General features: G+C 54.2%; 2 protein-coding genes across 2 annotated transcripts; both read left to right on the top strand.

Annotated features, from left to right (window-relative positions):
• Nucleotides 1-345: 345 nt before the first annotated feature.
• On the top strand, nt 346-5439 carry patl2 (PAT1 homolog 2). Its single transcript, XM_086140253.1, has 19 exons — nt 346-369; nt 441-594; nt 744-985; nt 1058-1120; nt 1195-1248; nt 1330-1494; nt 2326-2400; nt 2476-2624; nt 2705-2779; nt 2845-2968; nt 3085-3202; nt 3300-3406; nt 3486-3539; nt 3609-3751; nt 3823-3979; nt 4072-4212; nt 4289-4386; nt 4465-4605; nt 4693-5439. Exons 1-19 carry the CDS (start codon nt 346-348, stop codon nt 4724-4726), a joined length of 2118 nt encoding a protein of 705 aa, XP_085996379.1. The 3' UTR covers nt 4727-5439.
• Nucleotides 5440-10889: 5450 nt separating this feature from the next.
• On the top strand, nt 10890-20714 carry cmn (calymmin). Its single transcript, XM_086140252.1, has 37 exons — nt 10890-10953; nt 11041-11091; nt 11882-11926; nt 12042-12083; nt 12178-12198; nt 12287-12334; nt 12419-12469; nt 12566-12619; nt 12714-12803; nt 13061-13117; nt 13207-13641; nt 13985-14281; nt 14701-14748; nt 15519-15572; nt 15697-15744; nt 15832-15870; nt 15961-16017; nt 16106-16135; nt 16249-16287; nt 16399-16437; nt 16607-16663; nt 17277-17345; nt 17423-17488; nt 17577-17624; nt 17703-17759; nt 17847-17894; nt 18025-18096; nt 18195-18266; nt 19023-19094; nt 19172-19237; nt 19323-19367; nt 19459-19503; nt 19588-19635; nt 19712-19750; nt 19830-20048; nt 20136-20192; nt 20282-20714. The coding sequence occupies exons 1-37, from the start codon at nt 10935-10937 to the stop codon at nt 20284-20286; spliced, it is 2649 nt and encodes an 882-aa protein (XP_085996378.1). The 5' UTR covers nt 10890-10934; the 3' UTR covers nt 20287-20714.
• Nucleotides 20715-20724: the final 10 nt, after the last annotated feature.

The raw sequence follows: 20724 nt of genomic DNA, 5'->3' as shown, positions 1-20724 counted from the left end.
GAGGTTTGTTTTTTTATTGAAAAATAAATAAAAAAGGACAAATCATTGGTCCCCCCCCCCCCCCCGCGTCACGTCACGTCACGTCACGTCACGTCACGTCCCGCCCGGACCGCCAGGTGTCAGGAGCGCGTCGGTTCCCTCTTCCGATACCCGATCGATCGATCGATCGATAAGAGAACCTTCCCGAAAAGCCGACGTGCGTCCGCAACGGCTGCGCGGTGACGTCATCACGCCGGCGCGTCGCACAGGTGCGTTCAATTAAAACGTAACGAGCGGCGCGGAGCGACCAGCAGGTGAGGAGCAGAAGAAGGAGAAGGAGAAGAAGAAGAAGGAGAAGAAGAGGAGATGAGCGAGCCCAAGGACCAGAGAGTAGGTCCAGGTGTGAGCTGGAGGTCTGCAGCCAGGTGACCTCCAACCTTCTCACCTTCTTCCTCCTTCAGGCAGCGGAGAGGGAGGCGGAGCCCCAGTGGCCGGAGGGCGGCGAGGAGTGGAGCGATGGCGAGGACGCCGGCGAGATGGACTGCGTGCTCCTGCAGGCCATGGCCGAGGAGGACGAGGAGATCAACGTCCACAACGAGGAGACCTTTGGAATGGGTGCGTAGGAGCAAAAAGACGGAGACACCTGAGATCCCATGTTAAAGTTAGCTTAGCTTAGCTTGCGGCGGCAACTGGACCCGTGGCTTCTTCAAGCCCAGTCGGTACGTGATGTTCTCTCAGGCCGTATCTCCTCGTCTTCGGCGCAGACGTGGACGAGGCGGGCCCGCCGGAAGACCCCGGGACCGGCCCGCTTCGGTTCGGGGAGCCCCCGCCCCCCCCGCCGACCCCCGACCCCAAACCCCCGTCCCCCCCCGGCTCCCCGTCCCCTCCCCGACAGAGGCCGGCGCCGGGCCGGCGGGGCCGCGGGCCCAGGAAAGGCGTCTCCAGGGGGCAGATGTTCGAGGACCCGGCCGTGATGAGGATCGTGGAGGGTCAGCCCAGCCTGAAGGTGATGTGGATCTGGTCTTCTGAGCGTGGATGTCCTTCCCTTCCCTCCCGTCACCTCCTCTTCCTCCCGTAGAGCCTGGACAGCGCCATCGTGGACTGCGGGAGCGCCGTGCAGCACGGACGCTTCCAGGACGACGTGAGTGCCGGCGTCGGCGTCCGTCTTGAGGCGGCGTCCGCCGGCTGACGTTCTCGCCGCTCTCCCTCTTGCAGTGGACGGCGCCCTCCTACCGAAAGACCCGGCGGGTGTCGGGATCCATTCTCCAGGTTAAAAACACGCGCCTTGCGGCGTGGGCAAGCCCGGGAAATGTCGGCGTCGGCAAACGGCGGTGTGGTTTTGTTCCGCAGGACAGCGCCATCGTGTGCGTGATCGACGGCCGCCGAGGCCGAGGGCGGACGCTGGACGCCGGCTTCCAGGATCTGCCGTGTCCCGTGTCGTCCTTCAGGGGCAGGAGAGGGGAACCCCGGGGACCCTACTATCGAAGGCCGTACGGCCAGAGAGGCCCCGCTCAGGTGGAACACCCGCCGCGACGTTTGGGTGGCCGTGTGGTGACGCCGCCGCCGCTAGACCAGGGACGTGCGGCGAGGTTCGTGGCTGCTGAGGCAGGAGCACCGCGTGCCTCACTTGGTGGCAGCTATTTTCTGATCGCTCAGCACGAGACACTAGAAACACACAGAAGTTGAGAAATTGGAATTTAGTTGATCTAGCAAACGTATTTTAATAGTGACATTCAGAGAGACCGCTAGCCGATGTTGGTGCGGAGCATGTCGGCCGACAGCCGTCATCGAGGCTCAACGGTCCGCAGCCTCGCCGCACGTCTCTTCTCAGTATTTGAACGGTATCCAGACATTTTGAATAAAAAACAATCTCAAACTTGTGAAATTAAATGAAAAATACCTTCACTGTGCAAATTCCTGTTAAATAGAACCATTTCATTCTTTTTTTTTTTTTTCATTTGACATTTCTTTTCTTTCCAAGATTACCAAGTGAGGCACGGCCTCTGCTGCCTCCCCTGGCTGCACCTCACCGCTCTAGACACCCGATGACGATGTAGAACTCGCTGATCGTCACCACGCCGTTTAGTACTCGGATCCAAATCTCATTCGGCTCCATGTTGGTTTGGAGCGCAACTTGGGGAAAAAAAAAAAAATTAGCCATCACATCAGTGAGGGCTAACGTAGCCCTTCTGAGATAATGTGTGTGTGTGTGTGTTCCCAGCCTATTTACTGCCATGCAGCAGTACGCTTGGAAAATAACTCAAACGGTCATTCCCACGGCCCGTTAGCCGACCGTATCGTCGACTTAGCTTAGCGTCGTCGCTATCCTGTGACTGTCTCTTGCAGATGCACGCCCCGTTAATGGCGGGCTCGCCGTTCTACCCTCGCCAGCCGCTCATCCCCCGGCAGCACTTCGGCCAGGTCCGCTCGCCGCCCGGATCTCGCCGCCCGGCCTCGCCGCTCCGTCTCTGATCCCGCTGTCTTTTCCCCGATCAGCCCGGGAACTTCCTGTTCCCGCCGAGCCGGCCCTGCCCTTCCACCCCGCAGCCCCTGACCCCGAAAATGATGCAGCTTCGCTTCGGCGCCAACTCTCCTCGGCCGTCGCCCTTCCTCAGCCCCTCCTCCAACCCGGTGCAGCACCTCAGGTCCGGCGGGGCGCCGTTGCGTCCGAACCCCTCGCTTCGGACGCGCTCGCGTTTTTTGAAGTTGCGTGGCATCTGCGCAGGTACCCCGGCCCCGTCACGCAGCTGCACCCGCAACACAAACGCCTCCTGAGCCAGAAGCAGCGTCTTCTCCAGAGGTGAGCGCCGCGTCCGGACGCCAGGATCGGGAGGTTCTGCGGTTAAAAACCCGTGTGTTCTGCAGGAAACCCCTGGGCTGGGACCCCTACTGCAACCTGATGACCACCAAGGAGAAGGAGTGGATCACCAGGTTGCAGATGATCCAGCTGCAGAGCGAGAACCCTTACCTGGAGGACTACTATTACCAGGTAGGAGACCCAGGGCGTAGATGCTCCGCTCGACCCGAGCTGGAGATGCCGTTCCACCTCGGAGGAAGAAGGAGGAGGAGGAGGAGGAGCTGAGCGGTGTGTGTGCGCTCTTGCAGGAGTATTATCGGCGAGTGGAAGCCAAGCTGGCCGAGGAGGAGCTGGGCATCAGGAGCAAGAGGGAGCCTCCGAAGCTCACCACGCCCTACATCACCAAAACTGACTCCTACACACCAGGTTCCTCCATGAGCTCCTGCAGGAGGCTCTCAGCATCTTCAGCTATCTGAGCCTGGTCCTGTGGGCAACTTAGACCTTCTCGTGTGTGCGTTTCCAGTGGTGCACATCGAGGGCTCCCTGGGTCAGGTGGCCGTGTCCACCTGTTACTCTCCTCGACGGGCCATCGGCGCCGTCCACGCCGTCCAGGCCCAGGGGCTCCTGGAGGTGAGTCCTCTGCAGAAGCATCCTGTTCTCCCGCATGAACTTCCTTCGCCCTCCTCTGAGACCTTCACCCACGCTGCAGGATCAGAAAGACACCAGGAAGGAGCGGCTGGAGGTCCTCAGCAAAATCGAACGGGTAGGAGGTCACGTTTAAACCGGTCCGTGAGGTGGTGGAGGTGGAGGAACCTCCTCTGATCCCCTGCAGCTGTTCATCGTGCTGCTGGAGGTGGAGGAGACGGCCAGGATGAAGAAGACGGTCCTGTCGGAGGCGGAGGAGAGGAGGCTGGCGGAGAAGACTCAGAGGAAGGTGGAGTACATCTACGGGCAGATGCAGCATCACAACCCTCTGTGAGTGTGGAAGCGGATCTTCTCGACGCGCTCGCTAACGGACGCTGATGTTGAATGTCCTCCTGCCGCAGAGATCCAGCGGGGGAGTTCCTCCCGTTCCTGCTGGTCTCCAAAGGTAAGCGGCTCCTCGCCCGCCTCTTCCCCTTCCTGAAAGGTGACCCCGCGTTGAAGGTCCTGAGGATCGTGACCTTGAACTTGCCGACGCTGATGAGCAGAGACGCCGACGAGGTCCGAGGTTTTTTTTTTTTTTGCATCAAATCAGATCTTCTGAGCAGAAGATGCGTCCGAACAGGGCGTCTCAGCGGTTCCTTTCCCTCCAGTCGCTCCCGGTCCTCTACCCGCCTCTGCGGAGCGTCATCGGAGGCCTGACCTTCAGCCAGCTGATCGGAGTCCTCAAAGACCTGACGTCGTCGGAGACCTTGTCCACCTACGAGTGCCTCACCCTGGCGTGTCAGAACAAGGTCTTGCTGAAGCTGCTCGAATCGAGGTCGTCCAAACCTCTCAGGAGTGTATTTATTGGTTTTCTCCTGGCCGTAGTTTGGTCTTTCCCTGCTGTACGCGCTCCTCTCCCAGGGCGAGAAGCTGCTGTCTTCTGGAGTTCCCCTGGAGCCCAGCATCGGGGACTTCGAGACCTGGTGAGCCACCTTCTGGCCGACCTTCAAGGAACGGCGTCTCCTCGGCTTCCAGGATGTAACCTTCCGGTCCTCGTCCAGGACGGACACCATCTTCCAGGTGGCCGGTCAGCTGTCGCAGTGCTCGCTGGTGGAGCCGCTGCTCCTGCCCTCCAACCTGCTGACGCTCTTCTGCAGATACCTGGACAAGCGCACCGTCCACCAGCTGAAGAGCAACATGGAGTGAGTCCACGACGCAGGGATGGATGGATGGATGGATGGATGGAGGGTTCGGCCGGGAACCAGGGAACTCAACCCGTGTTTCCGCAGGTCTGCCACAGGGTTCCTGGCGCTGCCGTCTTAGAGAAGACCTCCAGAAAAGAGTCTTCAGATGAACCGGAGCTCCGGCGTTCGCCGCCATCGCCGAAGCGCCTCCACGTACCCTACTTTTTGTTTTCGTTGAGCTTCTTCTCACCGTTTTGCACTCTGAGAACTGTTTCCCTGTTTTATTTCCTTTCCCAGCTTCTCTTTGCGTTTTACTTTCCTCCATTCGCTGTCCAGCAGATCTTTGGTCTCCACTCACCAGGTCCTCGGACCGCCTTCAGGATGGAACGGGGATTTCTAATTGTACAGCCGAACCTCTGTTTATCTCTAATATCCACTGAGAAGGTTGAACATAAGCCACGCCGTTTTTTTTTTTTTTTTATTTTTATTATTTTTTTGGTTGTAAAAAGGCAAGCATTGTGTAAAGTGATCTCTCTTAAATGTTGTGAAAAGATTTTTTATTTATGGTATTGATTTGGAAACAGTCATTTAAATGGCACCCCTGTAGAGCACCAGCAACAAATAAAAAAAAAAAAATTATATTTAAAAAAAAAAAAAATCTCCAGAAGCTGCTTTGGAAACGGAGAAGATCAACAGACGTGAAACCAGAAGCCCGGGTCATCTTCTGGTCCCGGAGGTCCAGGGAGACCTGGATCCCCCCTCCCCGTTGTGGGACGGCGGCTCCTTGAGGTCTCCAGGATGGTGGACGACCATCTGCTGTCTGGTCTGCTTGTAGATGTTTGTGTGCAAAGCCTGAGGTGATCCATGATGATCTCTCAAACCTCCTCCGGGGTGGGAGGTCTTTTTCAAGGAGAACCGACTTGGAGGTGCAGAGAGACGTGCCGGCTCGCATCTCCCGAGGCAAACATCTCAGCGGGGCTGGAGAACACGTGTGCTGAGTTTGGTGTTTAGATGGTCCTGAACGTCTCCGGATGGAAAACAGACATTTTTATATAAATATACATTTTACACGCTCCCAGCTAGAAGGTCCCTTCTGGAGCCTCCATGTTCTCCCAACATCTGCATTCATGCATTTGAATGTCAGAAGAACCCAACTAGCCTAGCGTGTGTGTGTGTGTGTGTGTGTGTGTGAGAATCCAGGTTACATGAATGATTCAAATGGACACTCCATTGTTTCCAAGTGGCAGAAGATGCCGCCTTCTGAAGGCCCCGCCAGATGGTCCTCCAGCGGCAGTGGAGATGTTGACGGAGCTGCAGGAGCCAAGTATGTGAGAGGTCTTGGTGAGACGTTAACCTCTCCTTGACCTCCAGGAGAAGAGGATTTGGACTTTGGGTGAGGAATCTGAGTTAAGGGTGAGACATCTTTCTCTTTTCTTTAAACATGCCGTGTGTGTGTGTGTGTGTGTGTGTGTGTGTGTGTGTGTGTGTGTGAGAGACCATGGAGACAGAGTTTCTGTCATGTCACCCACTTTCCTGGACACCTGACGTCACCTCCATCCCAATTCAAGATAACAAAGATCTTCAGATTTTCCGTAGAAGATGCTGTAGATCAGAGGTGCACCAGCTGCAGGTTCTCCTGAGAAGAACCGGCTTCATGAATGATGGGTCCACCTTCTGAGAAGCAGCTCTGCTCCGTGTCCTCCAGCCCGCGTTCTTCTGCCCGGTCCGCCGGTCAACGTCCGAGATCCAGATCTTCTCTTTGCTCATCCAGGTCTCCGGTGTGTGTGAATGTACTTTAAGCATCCAATTATTCAGTTAGTGTGTGTGTGAACAACTGGCGTCCTGCTGCAGCCCGTGGGTGGAGGAGCTGTGGAGATGATGGGCGGAGGAGCCGAGGAGATGATGGGCGGACACCTCAGACCAGAGTGTATATGAGACCTTCTCAGGCTCGGTGCTTCGCTCACAGCAGAACATCTTGGTCGCCTCCTCGCTCTCCTGATCCATCGCTGCCCTTCTTATCTTCTCCCTCCCCTTCAGGTCCACCATGCTGGGGCGGCTGCTTCTTCACATCACGGCGGTCCTTTGGTTGGCGCCGCCGGCACACGCCAGGGGTGAGTGGAGATCCCGGGCCGCCGGCCAGGAGGTCACGATGGACCTTCTGGACGTGCCGTGTTGAATTTAGACCCCATTATAGAGAAGAGAGGGTTTGCACTTGCACATTTGCCTAGGTGAGAAGGTCTTCATTGCTTTCAGATGTTGACTAGGGGTGGTGAAGGACGTATGGCCTCCTCAGTTGGAGAACATCTAGACACTCCAACTCTCCTCCTGAGGAGAAGATGGATCAAATACGAGCCAAGATGAGACGGTTTCATGTGAAAATGTGTGCCTGAACTTTCAAAGCGTTTCTGTTGCTCCTCTACCATCTGCCAAAGTGTGATGGGGATGGAGAGGAACCCGGGCAGATGTCTCCAAGACGCTCGGCTTTGTCTGCAATATTTCACATAAACATGTCAAACCTGCTCCTGAGGAGCTCTGAGGCAGGATCACGTGTTCTGAGGAAAAGCTCCCGAGCCGGGACCTTCTCCTTCAGGCCAGATCTTCTTGAACCGGGACCTTCTCCTTCAGGCCAGATCTTCTTGAACCGGGACCTTCTCCTTCAGGCCAGATCTTCTTGAACCGGGACCTTCTCCTTCAGGCCAGATCTTCTTGAACCGGGACCTTCTCCTTCAGGCCAGATCTTCTTGAACCGGGACCTTCTCCTTCAGCCAGGATCCTTTCCCCTAACCGGGATCTTCCCCTTGAGTCGGATCTTCTCCTTGAGCTGGGACCTTCTACTTCAGGACGGATCATCTTGAACCGGGATCTTCTACCCTGACCGGGATCTTCTCCCCTAACCAGGACCTTCTCCTTGGCCCGGATCTTCTTGAACCGGGATCTTCTCCCTGAGCCGGGACCTTCTCCTTGAGCCAGGATCTTCTCCCCTAACCAGGACCTTCTCCTTGGCCCGGATCTTCTTGAACCGGGATCTTCTCCCTGAGCCGGGACCTTCTCCTTGAGCCAGGATCTTCTCCCCTAACCAGGACCTTCTCCCCTAACCGGGACCTTCTCCTTGAGTCGGGACTTTCTCCTTCAGCCAGGATCTTCTCCCCTAACCGGGATCTTCTCCTTGGGCCAGGATCTTCTTGAACCTGGATCTTCTCCTTAAGCTGGGACTTTCTCCCCGAGCTAGGACCTTCTCCTTCAGGCCGGATCTTCTTGAACCAGGACCTTCTCCTTGAGCCGGGATCTTCTCCCCAATCCGGGACCTTCTCCTTGGGCTGGGATCTTCTCCTTGAGCCGGGACCTTTTCCTTCAGCCAGGATCTTCTCCCCTAACCGGGACCTTCTCCTTGGGCCGGGATCTTCTCCTTGAGCCGGGGCCTACTCCCCGAGCCGGGACTTTCTCCTTCAGCCAGGATCTTCTCCCCTAACCGGGACCTTCTCCTTGGGCCGGGATCTTCTCCTTCAGCCAGGATCTTCTCCCCTAACCGGGATCTTCTCGCCGCCGGCACGATGAAAGGCGGCGGCCGGCTGTCGGCGGCGCTCAGAATGTCACATCCTCCTGTGAGGAGGGGATGGTTTTACTGCTTCTGCACAGGCTCTCCTTTGACCGCGGCTTCAGCTCCGACTCTTCACAGGACCACCTTTGATTCGGCCGCAGGGGGAAGAAGGTGGAGGCCGGTGGACACAGGTGCCTCCTCCGCCTCTGAGGAACATCAAGAACATGACCACATGTTTGCAGGGAGGAACTTTATTACACATTTGAAGAGAATGCATTCATTCAGTCATTCCTTACAGCTTGTCTTGCGCTCAGGGTGGTGTAGCCTATCCCAGCTGGGCTTAGATAGGAGGCGGGTTCGCCCTGGACCAATCACAGGGCCCCTTACACAGACATTCACCCTCTCATTTACCCTTTGTCCAAACATCTTCAGGATAAACAGCCGTGTTCCAAAGCACAAAAGGACCGGTGTGTGTGTGTTCACACATCATTACCAAGCTTTTGGAGGTTATCTTCTGATTCCTGAGGTCTGCTGGACTTCTGAGTTTGTGAAGTTTAACCGAGACGGAGCTTTTCTGAGCCCACAGGCTACGGCGCCACATCTGGAGGGGTCAACGGACAGGGCCCACATCTTCACGGTGAGTCCATCACGCTCCCTGACGCTCCTTCACGCCTCTGGACGGGACGTCTCGCTCACAGATGTGACGGCATCTCCTTCCCAGGGAACGGACCTCAGGGCGGCGGAGGGCTGGGACGTATGCTGGTGCCGTCCAAAGGTTGTAGCGGCGACCTCCGACCGGGGATCCGACTAAGTCCGACAACTTCTTGGTATTCATTGTGATGATGTCTCCGAGGTCTAGGTCTGGTGATGGGCGCGCGGGGCGGTTATGGTGGATTCCCCACAAAAGGAGTAGGTCAGTGGGTTCAAATACACCTGTTCGGAAAGGCTCACGTCGAAGACGTGCACCTGTGCAACCAGAGCAAACCAATCCATGTGTTTATCTTCTGCCCAAGGCCACGGAGCAGCTGCCGGGTTCCCCCACGGAGCTGCCCTTAAAGGTAGAAACATGAACACATTCTGATTCTGGAGCTCCAGAAAGGTAAAAATACTTTTGTTTTTCTGGATGTCGCTCTTCCAGGCTTCGGTCCAGCGGCCGGTGCGACCAAAGGACAAGGAGGGACAGTCCCAGGTGAGAAGGACCTCCGCAGAGCCCAAGATCTGGTGATGACGGTGGTAAAATTGTCTTCGGTTGTGGCGCTCTTGTTAGCAAGGCGCTAACAAGACCATGGCAGGAGTTGCTGGGAATGGAACCCCAAACCTCCTCTCTGATCCCCTAAACATTAGACACTTCCATGTTCAACATGACGACAACCTCTTATTAGCACCGTAAGGGACGAGCCAGCGCACACTTCAGCATGTTTCATCAGTAACAACCCCTGTTAGCAAAATATAAGTGATTGATTAGCTGATCTAAGATGTATGTGACTGTATTTTCATATTCAATGTATGACTTTGAAGGGACGTTAATATTAATAGTGACTGTGAGTTTTTGACTGCTCCATGAAAGTGGGTTGCTCTTGCAGGATACGGAGTTCCTCCAGGCCTCGGCAATGCGCAGCAGGCGAAGGGCAAAGGTGGGTCCCTCGTCTGTCCGGCGGGGAGGAAACCTCACCCTTCCCTCTGAGCTCCCGGTCCCTTCACTGACATGCCTTTTGTTTTGGTCGTAGGAGGTGGAGCTCAAGCCGGCACGTCCGGGGGACGTGGAAGTAAAGGCAACGGTACCTTGGAGTAGAACTGATGAGACGCTGTGGAAAACATTTGCTTGACGATGATATTCGTGCCGGTCGTCCCGTCAGGACGTTCCTCGGTATGCTAAGTCATGTTCTGCTCGCGTTTGCAGGTTATGGCCCTCCTGTGGCTAACGGAAACAAAGGGCAGCTGAACGGTATGCTCACTTCCTGTTGTTGTCGCGCTGCTGTTCCAAAGAGCAAACCCGCTCAGGCCTCTGGTCTCATTGTACGATGGACTTTCAGGTTACGGTGCTGCAGCTGGCCATCTGGGCGGGACCGGAGCTCAACCCAAAGGTGACGTTTGTTAGTCCTCCAGTAGAGCGAGAACATCTCGTGGAAATAGAGCTACAACTGGGTGGCACTGGAGGGATTTCAGCCCCGGTACACTTCAGTTACCATGGCTAGGCTCTGCTAAAGTATTCATCCATTCATTATCTGCACGGCTTATCCTGCAGTCCAGGTCGGGGGAGGCGCTGGAGTCTGTCCCAACTGTGATTGGGCGGGACGGGGTTCACCCTGGATCCATCACAGGGCCACATACCGAGACATACAACCACTCGCCCCCTCATTCACAAGTCGTACGATGAGATGGAGTGAAACTTTGACCTGAAGGTTTCAGGCAGCTCTTTCTGGAAGGTCTCTGCACGTGGATCTATTTCCCTGTAACTTTCACTCCATATCTGTTTGGTCCTGAAGGTCCTGGTTGGGGGGCGCAGACACCCGGAGGTCTGGGAGTTCCCCAGCTTGCCAGAAACCAGGGAAAGGGTGAGTGACGGCTTCTGCGAGTTACAGAAGCTGAGAAGGAAGGATGCAGTGACGGTGTCTGTTTTTTTGCTTTCAGCTTATGGCGGAAATGGTTATAATGGCTACGGAGCTCAGCCCTTGGGAGGTGAGTCCTTCAGCCTTTAGAAACGTCTCCTACTGGATGTTCTGATGAATAAAACCAATCTTCATTAGGCTACAATGCCGGTTTTGGAGGAGCTGGCTTCGTTCTGGGACCTTGGTACGGAAACGGGGCAATGAAGGGGCCAAAGCAAGGTGAGTCCAACATCTCCGCCGGACGAAGGTCACATGGGTCACGTAGTTTGAATGCCTGGAACCGATGAGTGAAAATCCTGTTTCCAGGCTACGGGATGGCGGCCGGTTTGCCCAACAGACAAGGAGCTGCTCCCAATGGTGAACCTCCTCTCTCACCAACCAACCTCCTCCTCTCCTCTTCCCATCTGCAAACCTCATCTTTGGTCTTCTCTAGACCTCCTCCAACCTCAACATCCTTCTACTCAGATCTTCACCATCCCTCCTCTGGCCGTGTCCAAACCATCTTGGTCGGACTTTATCTCCAGAACATCTTCAATGTGCTGTCCCTCTGATGGACTCCTTCCTGATCTTCTCCACCCTCCTCACTTCCAAAGAGGAACCTCTACATCTTCACCTGCTTCCTCCTGTCTTCTCCTCCGTATCTCCAAACCAGACACCACGGTTGTTCTCACCTCCGTCGCCTCCAGCTTCCCTTTCAATCTGACTGATACTCTTTCCTCCATCCATCCCTGCCTGCCTCCACACCTTCTCCACCCTCTCCATTCCTCTGGACTGTTAACACTCGGCACTTCAATGCCTCCACCTTCTTCCTCTCCACTCCCTGTAGCCTCACCGTTCCACTTGGGTTCCTCTCATTCACACGCATGTATTCTGTCTTGGTGCAGCTGACCTTCATACCTGTCCAGGAGCACACCTCCACCTCTCTAGATGTTCCTCCACCTGCTCCCTGATAGCGCTGTAGATCACAGTGTCATCTGCAAATATTCACAATATCTACTCAAAAGGGCACTACATATAGAAGCGTTTTAAAATGATCAGTTCTTGCAGGCATGCAGTAAAATGGCATCATTCAGAATTTGAATAGAACCCAGCTCTACTGTCTGGTATGCTTGGTGTTACCTAATGTTCTGTTTGTGACATCGTTCAGGGTATGGTTACCCCAGGGGCGGAGCTACCGGCCCGGCAAAAGCAGGTGACTCTTCAGCCAGATTTAAACAGATCTTAACCGTTATACTGCATTAGCTAACAGCTTAGCATGTTTTTAGCATGAGATCTGACTTCCTGTCTACTTGATCGATCGTTCCCAGGGTACGGCAGCTTTCCAAACGGATACGGGTCCAAGCCGATCGGTGAGACTCCGCTCAGATCTATGAACTAGTCATGTTTGTCTACCCAGAACCCCATCTGAGGTCTAAGTCATTCAACTCCACCGATGTTCCGCAGGGTACGGGGCTGTCAGAGGAGGTACGACGACCCGAAGGGTGTTTGAAGACGGGTGTTTGCGAGGTAAATCTCAAGATGTAATCCGGATTTCTGCTGATCTGATTTGAAGGTTACGGAGCCAGAGTGTTTCCCAACGGATACGGAGCCAATGTCAACGGTAATTGATCACATTTAGTTACACTTGAACAAGTGATTCGATGAAAAACACCCTCCTGATTCATGAAAACGTGCCTGATCCAAGGTTATGGAGCGAGACCTGCTGCTCCCAAAGGATACGCAGCCAAACCCATCGGTAACATCCAGTTGCTATGAGGCTCTTTGTACTCACCGTGTTGAGCGCTTTGGGTCGCTTCTATCTTGCTTTTTATCTTGTTACATTGTCCTCCAGGTCAGGGAGTTAAAAACGGCGCTGCACTTGGTGGATCCCAAAATACCCCCAATGGTCTGTTTGCGGTCAAATGACCTTTTCTGCGTTCTCGTTGCCGGAGAGGCGAGTGATCGGTTTATGCTTGACCGTGAAAATGGTCGTTTTGCAGGATTCGGCCCGGGACGGGGTTCGAACCCTCAAACCACTAAAGGGATTGGAGCTTCAACACTCGGGGATGCTGCAAGACCCTTCGGCAACGGTAGGGGACCTTCACTGTCCGCTTGAGCTGCAGGATGAAATTTAACAGTGGAAAAACAATTGAAAAATATAGCTTTCTAATACTTTTCTTATCGATAAAGTACTATCTTGTATACAGAACGCGCAGAGATCCTTCTCGTATTTAGTTGCTTGTAGACCTGGTCCCGAGGACACAAGCAGATCATTTATTGTTGCTTGTTAAGTAAGGAAGGGATGAATCGGTGATTTGAAAATCGAAACATGGATGTTGGTTCCCAGGCCACGGCGCCGCGGCCGGGAGTCCCGGTGAGCAGCTAGCCAAAGCAGCCGGTAAAGGTAGGCGCCTGTTGGCCGAACTTTATAAATGAGTATGTTTTAGTTTCTTTTTTTAAATCTGGTTCCACGCGCATCTATGGGGACTCCAGGTTTTGGCGTGGCACCGACTGGACAGGGTCCGACGGTCAAAGGCCCGTCCAATGGGCTTAAAGATCCGACGTCTCAGCAACCAACGGCGGCTCTGGTGGAAGGTGCGGCGCCCCAGCAAGCAATCCTTCACGGAGAAGCTCTCGTCGTCCCCGAGCCAACCGGCAGCATGCCGGTCCTGGTCACCCAAGAGAGGGATCAGAAGCTACCTTCTCCTGTGCCGCAAGGACAGAGCTTCCAGCTGCTCCTGCCTCAGCTGACGCCAGAGCCGGCGCCGGTGCTTCTCCGAGGCAAAGAACCGAAGCCGGTGTCAGAACCCACGGCCGGACCTGCGCCCACCGCCTCGCAAGGCGAGGGCGTGAAGGTGACCCCGTCCGGAGCGGCACCACCGCCGACCCTCGGACGGCCCCTCGCGGAGCCGGACGCTCTGCTTCAAGGCGAGTATCCCAAACGAGTCCGTCTGTACGAGTATCGTGCGTTGGTAGTTCTAACGTCCGTGATTTCAGTCATTCTCCCGGCGGTCACTGTTTATTTCCAATTTTACTGGCAGCATCTATATCGGACAGCCGGCAGCAGAGCATACCTCTCACATGGTTTGTGTCTCTGGATGTTTGGTGACTATTGGAGGCAGCGGTTTGTCGTCACTCCAAATCCAGAGCTGCAAAAACAGACTGTTTAATGTTTAATGTTGCGCTTCTGTCTTTAATATCTAATGGACTCTAAGGTGGTGTGACTTGAACAGCCGTACATAACCATGTTGACAACGTTTACGGCCTCCAGGTTATGTGACCGGAAGTGCCGTGCCCGAGCAACAGGGCCCGCAGACGGACGTTCCCTTTGGTTTGGGCGGCGCCGCCGACAGGGGCCCGGCTCCCGGGCCCAGCGGACCCCTGAAGACCAAAGCTGCTCCTGAAACGGTGGCGTCTCGAGGCTCCGGAGGCGTCACGGCCGAGGAAACCCTGGCCGCCGGGGCAACGGAGGTGGCGGCGGAAGAAGCCAACCTTCGGAGTCGGGCCGAGGCGGAGCCCGCCGGGCTCGGGGTCAAGGGTCACCGTTCGGGGGAATCCGGGTCAACTGGTAATGAAATCCCGAACGGGAATCCCAAACGGTACCAAGGGTCTCTGCGGGGTCTTGTTGTTGCTGTAAAGGCCAGGATTCCGTCATGACGTTAAATGTCACGATCCGTGGAAATGAATCGGGCGAAAGTGCGTTCAGGTTCTTGTTCCCAACTGGTGCGTAACTTCAAGCGTGCCAGTAGGCTACTTCTAGAAGGTTCCTCTGAATTGATTATGGGAGAAGATCACATTCAAATAAACTATATCCACCATTAATAATAAAACCGAACCTTCTTTGCTGCAGAGAAGGATTTTATCACTGTTACGAGCGTCTTTTAAAGGTCCTTTAAAACCTTGTCATGATGGCGTGTAAGAGGCAGAAAAGGTCATTTTCCAGATCCTCGTGACATAGAGCCCTGTTTTTCTTTCCCTTTGTTTTAGGGAACGGCAAAGGAGCGTCGCTCTCCAAAGGCCAAGGAGCTAAACCTGGTAAAGATCTGCCACACCTTCAAGTCGGCGATTAGTTTGATAAAGCACGAGAGGCCGTGCTTGCAGTTCGATCCGGGCGCGATATTTAAGAACAACTTGCAGGATTTTATCGTTTGCTCGCGCGTTATATTGTTTTTCCGCATGTATTCTCTTCGGCCGATTGTTGCCGAACCCAGTTTGCTCATCGGACCTCAGGAAACCCTGCTTCCGAACAAAATCAGCTTTTGAATTCCTGCGAGTGCGGACCAGTGACGACACGGCAGCCTAGAAAGTCATACTATTGAGTCACGCCGGTCTGATGACCCTCCCGCGGAGAGCAGGTCTGGACCACACTCCTTCACGTCTCCAGAAACCTTACATTCCTTGAAAGCTCAGACAGATCCCTGACCAGCGTGGGCGGCCTTCTGCCTCGACCGGTCGGGTAGGAGATAGTTTGATCGTTGGAAGGGTGCAGGGACGCCCCGGTCTTTGTCTCATCGCCGAGCTGTGGTAGAATCGCCTCCAAGATGAGTAATTCGTCGGGTCTCCAGGTTAGATATCCAGTCCTTGTTTACGTCCGTGGAGGTTCTCCGTCGTCCAGGTCGAGGCCAATTCTTGTGGAACCCGAAGAGGTTTCGCCCCTCGTCGGAGAGGGGAGAACAGAAGAAGCCTCTCGAAGGGTGAAACGCCTTCAAGCGAAGAAAGTCAAGTCCGGTTCCAAGACGAGAAGATTTCCACAAGCGTTCGTGGTTTAATTTGCTCGGCATCGACACGTTTCTTCTCGATTCCAGACTGCGGCCCGTCAGGAGCGCCGAATGGACAATGGATGAAGCTGCCGAGACCCGGTAAAGCATCTGTCGCCGTTTCTGGTGTTTCGTTCGTAGAACGCAGAATCAGAAACCTGTTTCTTCCGGTGGATAACCCGTTGGTGTGAGTGCTGTAAATCCTGACGGTGTGTTTACGTGTCAGGCTACGGAGCCGGAGGCTACGGCGGCGCCGGAAAGGCATTCGGAGCAGGTGATCTCGTCGACATGTAAACTTGAGAACTTCCCCGCTCCACACGGAAGCCCTCTCAGATGTGACCTGGACTGTTTTTGTGTGCAGGGTTTGGGAATCCTTTCGCCGGGCTTCCCAAACAACCCCGTGAGTAAGATCGGTCTCTAAGGGAGAACCGAAGAACTCGCCGGCCGACCGTTCCTCATGACTGATGAGATGGTACCCTCCCGCTCTCAGGTTATGGACACGGAGCCCATCTCGGAGCCGGATATGGAAGAGGGAATCCCAACGCAGGTGAGCTCTCTTTAGACCAACATCGTAACACGTTTGCCGGCGACGGTCCGAATTGGAAATCTACTTCTCTTTCCCGCTCTCAACGCAGGTCAGGGTGAAGCAGGCAAATCAAAAGCAGGTGCGTCTGAATGTTCAACATTTATTGTCTGAATTCTGAGTCGCCGTAAACCAGAAGCAGGGTTGCAGGGTTCACACGTTGGACACGCAACCATTCACCCTCTCGTCCCGCAGGATTCGGGAACGGTGCCGGTCCGCAGCCCAACTACGCAGGTACGTAGATTTCACTTCCCGATTTCTGGGGCAGAAGCTCCGGCCACGCCTGGCGGTCGAGCAGATGACGAGGAACCTCTGGATGTAAACTAAAAGCTTGTGCTTTCCCAGGTCTCGGCCAAGGGGTGCCGTCGCTCGATGGAAACGCAGGTAAGACCAGGGATGATTCGATTTGGTTGGCGGGTCCGTCCACGGATCCTCCGAACCCTCGGTCGCCCCTGATGGTCGTGTCACGGACTCGCACGACGGCGCCGCCCTCGCGGGTGTTCGTGCGAATGCTATATGCTACGTAAGCCGAGACCATTCGCTGGATCTGCAGGTGGCAGCAAGCGAGTCCCGTCCGATGGAGGCGCAGGAGTGCCTGCAAGCCTGGAAGGTGAGGCTTCTAAACAACATCGACGCATGATGGCATTTCATTTTCCCAGAATGAAAGGTAGAATCCACAAAGAAAAGCATCCTGTGCAAAAGCTGAAGCGTTAAAGTAACCATTACATTACATTTGGCAGACGCTTTTATCCAAAGCGACTTACAATAGAGGACAAAGGGACTGGAAATAACACTTGCAAATACAAGATGCACAGGAAATATACAGAACAGTAAGCTTGGGTTTGTTTTTTTGACAAAGACACACACACACACACACACACACTGCATAGCCTAACTTGCTGCCTAACCTGATCTGGGGCATCAGCGCAGTAAAAAGTCCTGAAAGAGAAAAGTTTTGACCTGTTTCTTGAAGGTTGAGAGAGATGACGCTCGTCTTGTTGCTTCCGGAAGTTTGTTCCACCACTGAGGTAGTAGAACTGAGAACAGTTTTGCCTGAGATCGCTTAGAGCGAGCAGAAGGTACTGCTAGTAGGTTTGTATTAGAGGAACCATGTAACCATGTAACCGTGACCGACGTATGCGGGTGCAACTGCGCATTTCACCAAAATCCGTCCGGATGCTCGCAGCCAAGGGTGTCCGTTCAAACGTGTCGTTTCCCCGCAGGAATCGGTCAGTTTGAGCCTCGGCCCGCGGGTCTCGGCCCCAACGGAAAGCTAGTCAACATGTTCGGGGGTACGTCGCCGCCGTTATTCGCACACACGCTTTGTTTTAAGAGTGTAAAGGGGAAATAAGGCTTTGTGCGGACGCAGGTTTCGCCGGCTCGCCGTTCGATGCCCGGACGGGATCGGCTCCGGAGACGTTAAACCCCAAGTTCGGTGAGTCCGGGTTTTTCCCGCCGCTTGCTGAGGAGTTAGTCAGGTAAAACCCCCCCGCTGACGCGATCTGCGCCTCCCTCCCATCCAGGCATCGGGGGGTTACAGTTCGGAGGCGTCCCCCTGGCCGGGAACAACGGTGTGTTTGACATCTCTGCAAAAATGACCTGCATTTTCTGAGGCTCGGTGGTGAAGGTGTTCTTTCCGTGTGCCGCAGGGTATCTGGGGAGCCTCTACGGGGCCGCGGCCAGCGGAAAAGTGTCTGCAAAATACGGTGAACGCTTGTTTTTTTTTCTGCAAACAAGATGTTTATGTCGCTGCGATAGATGTAAGGAGGTGTGTTCTGCCCACCCTCCTGCAGGAGGCCTCGGCGCCGGCGTGGGAGGAGGTCTCGCTCCAGGGTTCTACGGTCAGTGGACTTCGCAGATGACGGACAATCTTCTTGTCATCGCCTGTTGAAACAAACTAATGTGTGCACAGGAACGTGTCTCTAAAGCCACATTCTGCAATGGAAATTGAATTATTTTTTCCCCATCTAGGATACGGCGGCTTCCCGGCCGGTGGCCACCTCCTCGGCTTTGGCGGGAGTGGAAACAAAGCAGGCAAATATGGTGAGTAAAGCAAAACCTCCGGGGAACGACTGGAGACGCTTCCCACGTCCCAGGCGTCTCTCGAGCTCTTCATCACCTCAGTTTCTGCTCCTCCGCAGGTTACGGCAGGAAGCCTCAGGAAGCTCAGCCGGCCGGACTGACATCCGAGGCCAAATCCACCGGCGGCTTGGGTAAACACGACAACACGCAAAAACACCGACCGAGGAACTGCTGCTCGGAAAGAATACCACCACTATATGTTATATGTATATATATATATGAGTGTGTGTGTGTGTGTGTGTGTGTGTGTAATCTGCCCGTTGTTATAATATACTGCTCAAAAAATAAAGGGAACACTTGAACAACACAATGTAACTCCAAGTCAATCACACTTGTGTGAAATCAGTGTCCACCCAGGAAGCGACACAGATTCATTTGGACTTGTTTTAAGGACATTACATCAAAGTTGGATCAGCCTGGAGTTTGTTTTTACACTTTAATTTGGAGTGTGATTCCTAATCCAGACCTCCATGGGTTGATACAATTGATTTCCATTGATCATTTTGGTGTGATTTTGTTGTCAGCACATTCAACTGTGTAAAGAGCAAAGTATTTCATAAGAATATTTCATTCATTTAGATCTAGGAGGTGTTTTTTAAGTGTTCCCTTTATTTTTTGGAGCAGTGTAGTTTCCTCCTGTCGAGTTAAGACTCAGTATCTCCAAACAGGTTAAAACGGTACTGTTTGGGAGCAGGTTGAGAAAGATCTCTAAAAATGTGATGCTACAAGGAGACAGTGGTGTTTGTCAGGACTACGTTTCCCAGCAGAGTTAGTGACTGCAGCCAAGCAAAGACAACGATTAGACTAATAATTTGGAAAGTGTAAAATGCGGGAACGTGTCATTTGCTCAGCTCCTTTTCCTCAGCTGCCAACATTCACGTTTCCAGGTTTGCCCGGCTCGCCGTATCAGCCCGAAGCTCTCGGGTTCGGACAAGATGGGCAGTTATCTGGCATTTACGGTGAGCCTCTTTAAATCTGGTTTAGACTTTGTGTGTTCAGATGTTTGACCCCGTGTGTGTGTGTGTGTGGTCCTAAGGGGCTGGAGAAGTTCCCTTTGCGCCACACCCTCACAGTTTTGGAGCAAAGTCTTCCCCGAAGTATGGTAGGAGTTTCACCCTGTGTTTCATATATATTGATTATTTTTGCATCTTTCTTGAATGCACGTCACTGCTTCAACCTCCGAGCAGGTAAAACCCCCTTCCAGTCGCAGCGGCTGGAGTCTCCGCCTGAAGGTGAATCCGATGAGATCGTTGTATTCAATGCGACCGCTTCTGCTGGAAGGGTAAAACCGTGCTGGCGTACTGATCTCCTGCCTTTTTCCAGGCGCAGAAACCCCGAACGTGCAGCCGGACGCCGCCGGGCCGGACGGTCGGTCTCCGATCGGGGAGAATCGTCTCGGTTCCGAACGCCGAGCCTTTTCTCATCCCTTCTTTTCTTTTCCCGACCCGTCAGCACGAGACGTAGCGGGCGACGGCGGCGAGATCTCCCCCGATAGATACGGTGAGTCTCGGGCCGGTTTTCTCCCGACCGTCCGGCTTCGGCGCCGTCTCTTCATAACCGCCGTCGTCCCTTTCAGAGAACGTCGGCTACATAAGCGGGCAGGTGCAGCCGGAAGGTGAGGCCGAGCGCCGAATCCCGTCTTCGTAACAATTCGCAAGGAAAGGCGCCGGGTTGAAGGTGTTGTGTTCCTCCAGCGGCGTCCTTCCCCGCCGCCCCCACGTCCGGCTCCGCCCCGGCCGCCACGTCCCGTCACCCCGAGGACGGGGCGGCTGCAGAGGACCCGGCGGGCCACGCCGCGGAACTCGCCGCCGCCGCCGCCCAGGAGCACGATCGCTCCGACGAGCTGAACGCGCAGCAGCTGCCGCGCCAGATTCACATTCAGCAGCACCTCAAACTGCATTTTCACCCGCAAGGCGAGTCCGAGAGACGCAACCGCAAAGCCGGACCGGTAAAAGATGAAAAATGCAACTTGCGTGAAGGTCGTTTTCTTTGACCCGCAGGAGCGAAAAACAACAAGTACGAACTGAACGGCTTCCTGGGAAACAGCGGCCAGCGAGGTGAGACCGACCGACCAATCGACCGACCCCGTGTACGACGTCACGCCATCGCCGCTGCTCGCCTCACTTCCTTCTCCTTCCTCCTCCAGGTTGAGCTCTTCTGCTGGCAGGAACGCCTGCCTTCCATCCTGCCACTGTAAAATACCTCATTTCATACTTGTATATTGATTTTATGTTCCCTTTAACATCAGCATGACGTGTGAAGGACTTTTTTTTTTCTGTTTGTCACTGTAAACACAGCATTTAAGCATAGTGTGTGAGTGTGTGTGTGTGCGCGTGCGTCGTACTGTTTGTGTTTGTGCACTTAGCATTGACTTTACATGCAATGAAATGGTTGTTTGTGAGACGGACGTTGTTTAGCGGTTCTGGCCGGGCCGGCCGGTTCCACCGGGATATTAGCAACTAATTAATATGTAACTCAAGTCTAATTTATTTTACATTTGAAGCTTTTTTTTTTTCTACTTGAGGTGGCAAGAATGTGTTTATGATGTACAGTGTTGGATTAAAATCAATCAATCTCCACCCGCAGGCG

Source organism: Fistularia commersonii, chromosome 33, assembly GCF_037954325.1.
Source record: "Fistularia commersonii isolate RoL2024-O1a breed Wild chromosome 33, RoL_Fcom_v1.0, whole genome shotgun sequence".
Taxonomy (NCBI): Eukaryota; Metazoa; Chordata; class Actinopteri; order Syngnathiformes; family Fistulariidae; genus Fistularia; species Fistularia commersonii.
This window is presented reverse-complemented; position numbering and strand designations above follow the sequence as displayed.

What these genes read in the sequence shown, in the direction of transcription:
- cmn (XM_086140252.1), top strand. An exon ending in CAAATCCACCGGCGGCTTGG is followed by an intron (nt 18,267 to 19,022) that starts GTAAACACGACA and finishes TCACGTTTCCAG; the next exon opens with GTTTGCCCGGCTCGCCGTAT. An exon ending in AAAGTCTTCCCCGAAGTATG is followed by an intron (nt 19,238 to 19,322) that starts GTAGGAGTTTCA and finishes ACCTCCGAGCAG; the next exon opens with GTAAAACCCCCTTCCAGTCG.
- patl2 (XM_086140253.1), top strand. Translation starts at nt 346, where the DNA reads ATGAGCGAGCCCAAGGACCAGAGA. An exon ending in ATGCAGCATCACAACCCTCT is followed by an intron (nt 3,752 to 3,822) that starts GTGAGTGTGGAA and finishes CTCCTGCCGCAG; the next exon opens with AGATCCAGCGGGGGAGTTCC. An exon ending in ATCGGGGACTTCGAGACCTG is followed by an intron (nt 4,387 to 4,464) that starts GTGAGCCACCTT and finishes GTCCTCGTCCAG; the next exon opens with GACGGACACCATCTTCCAGG.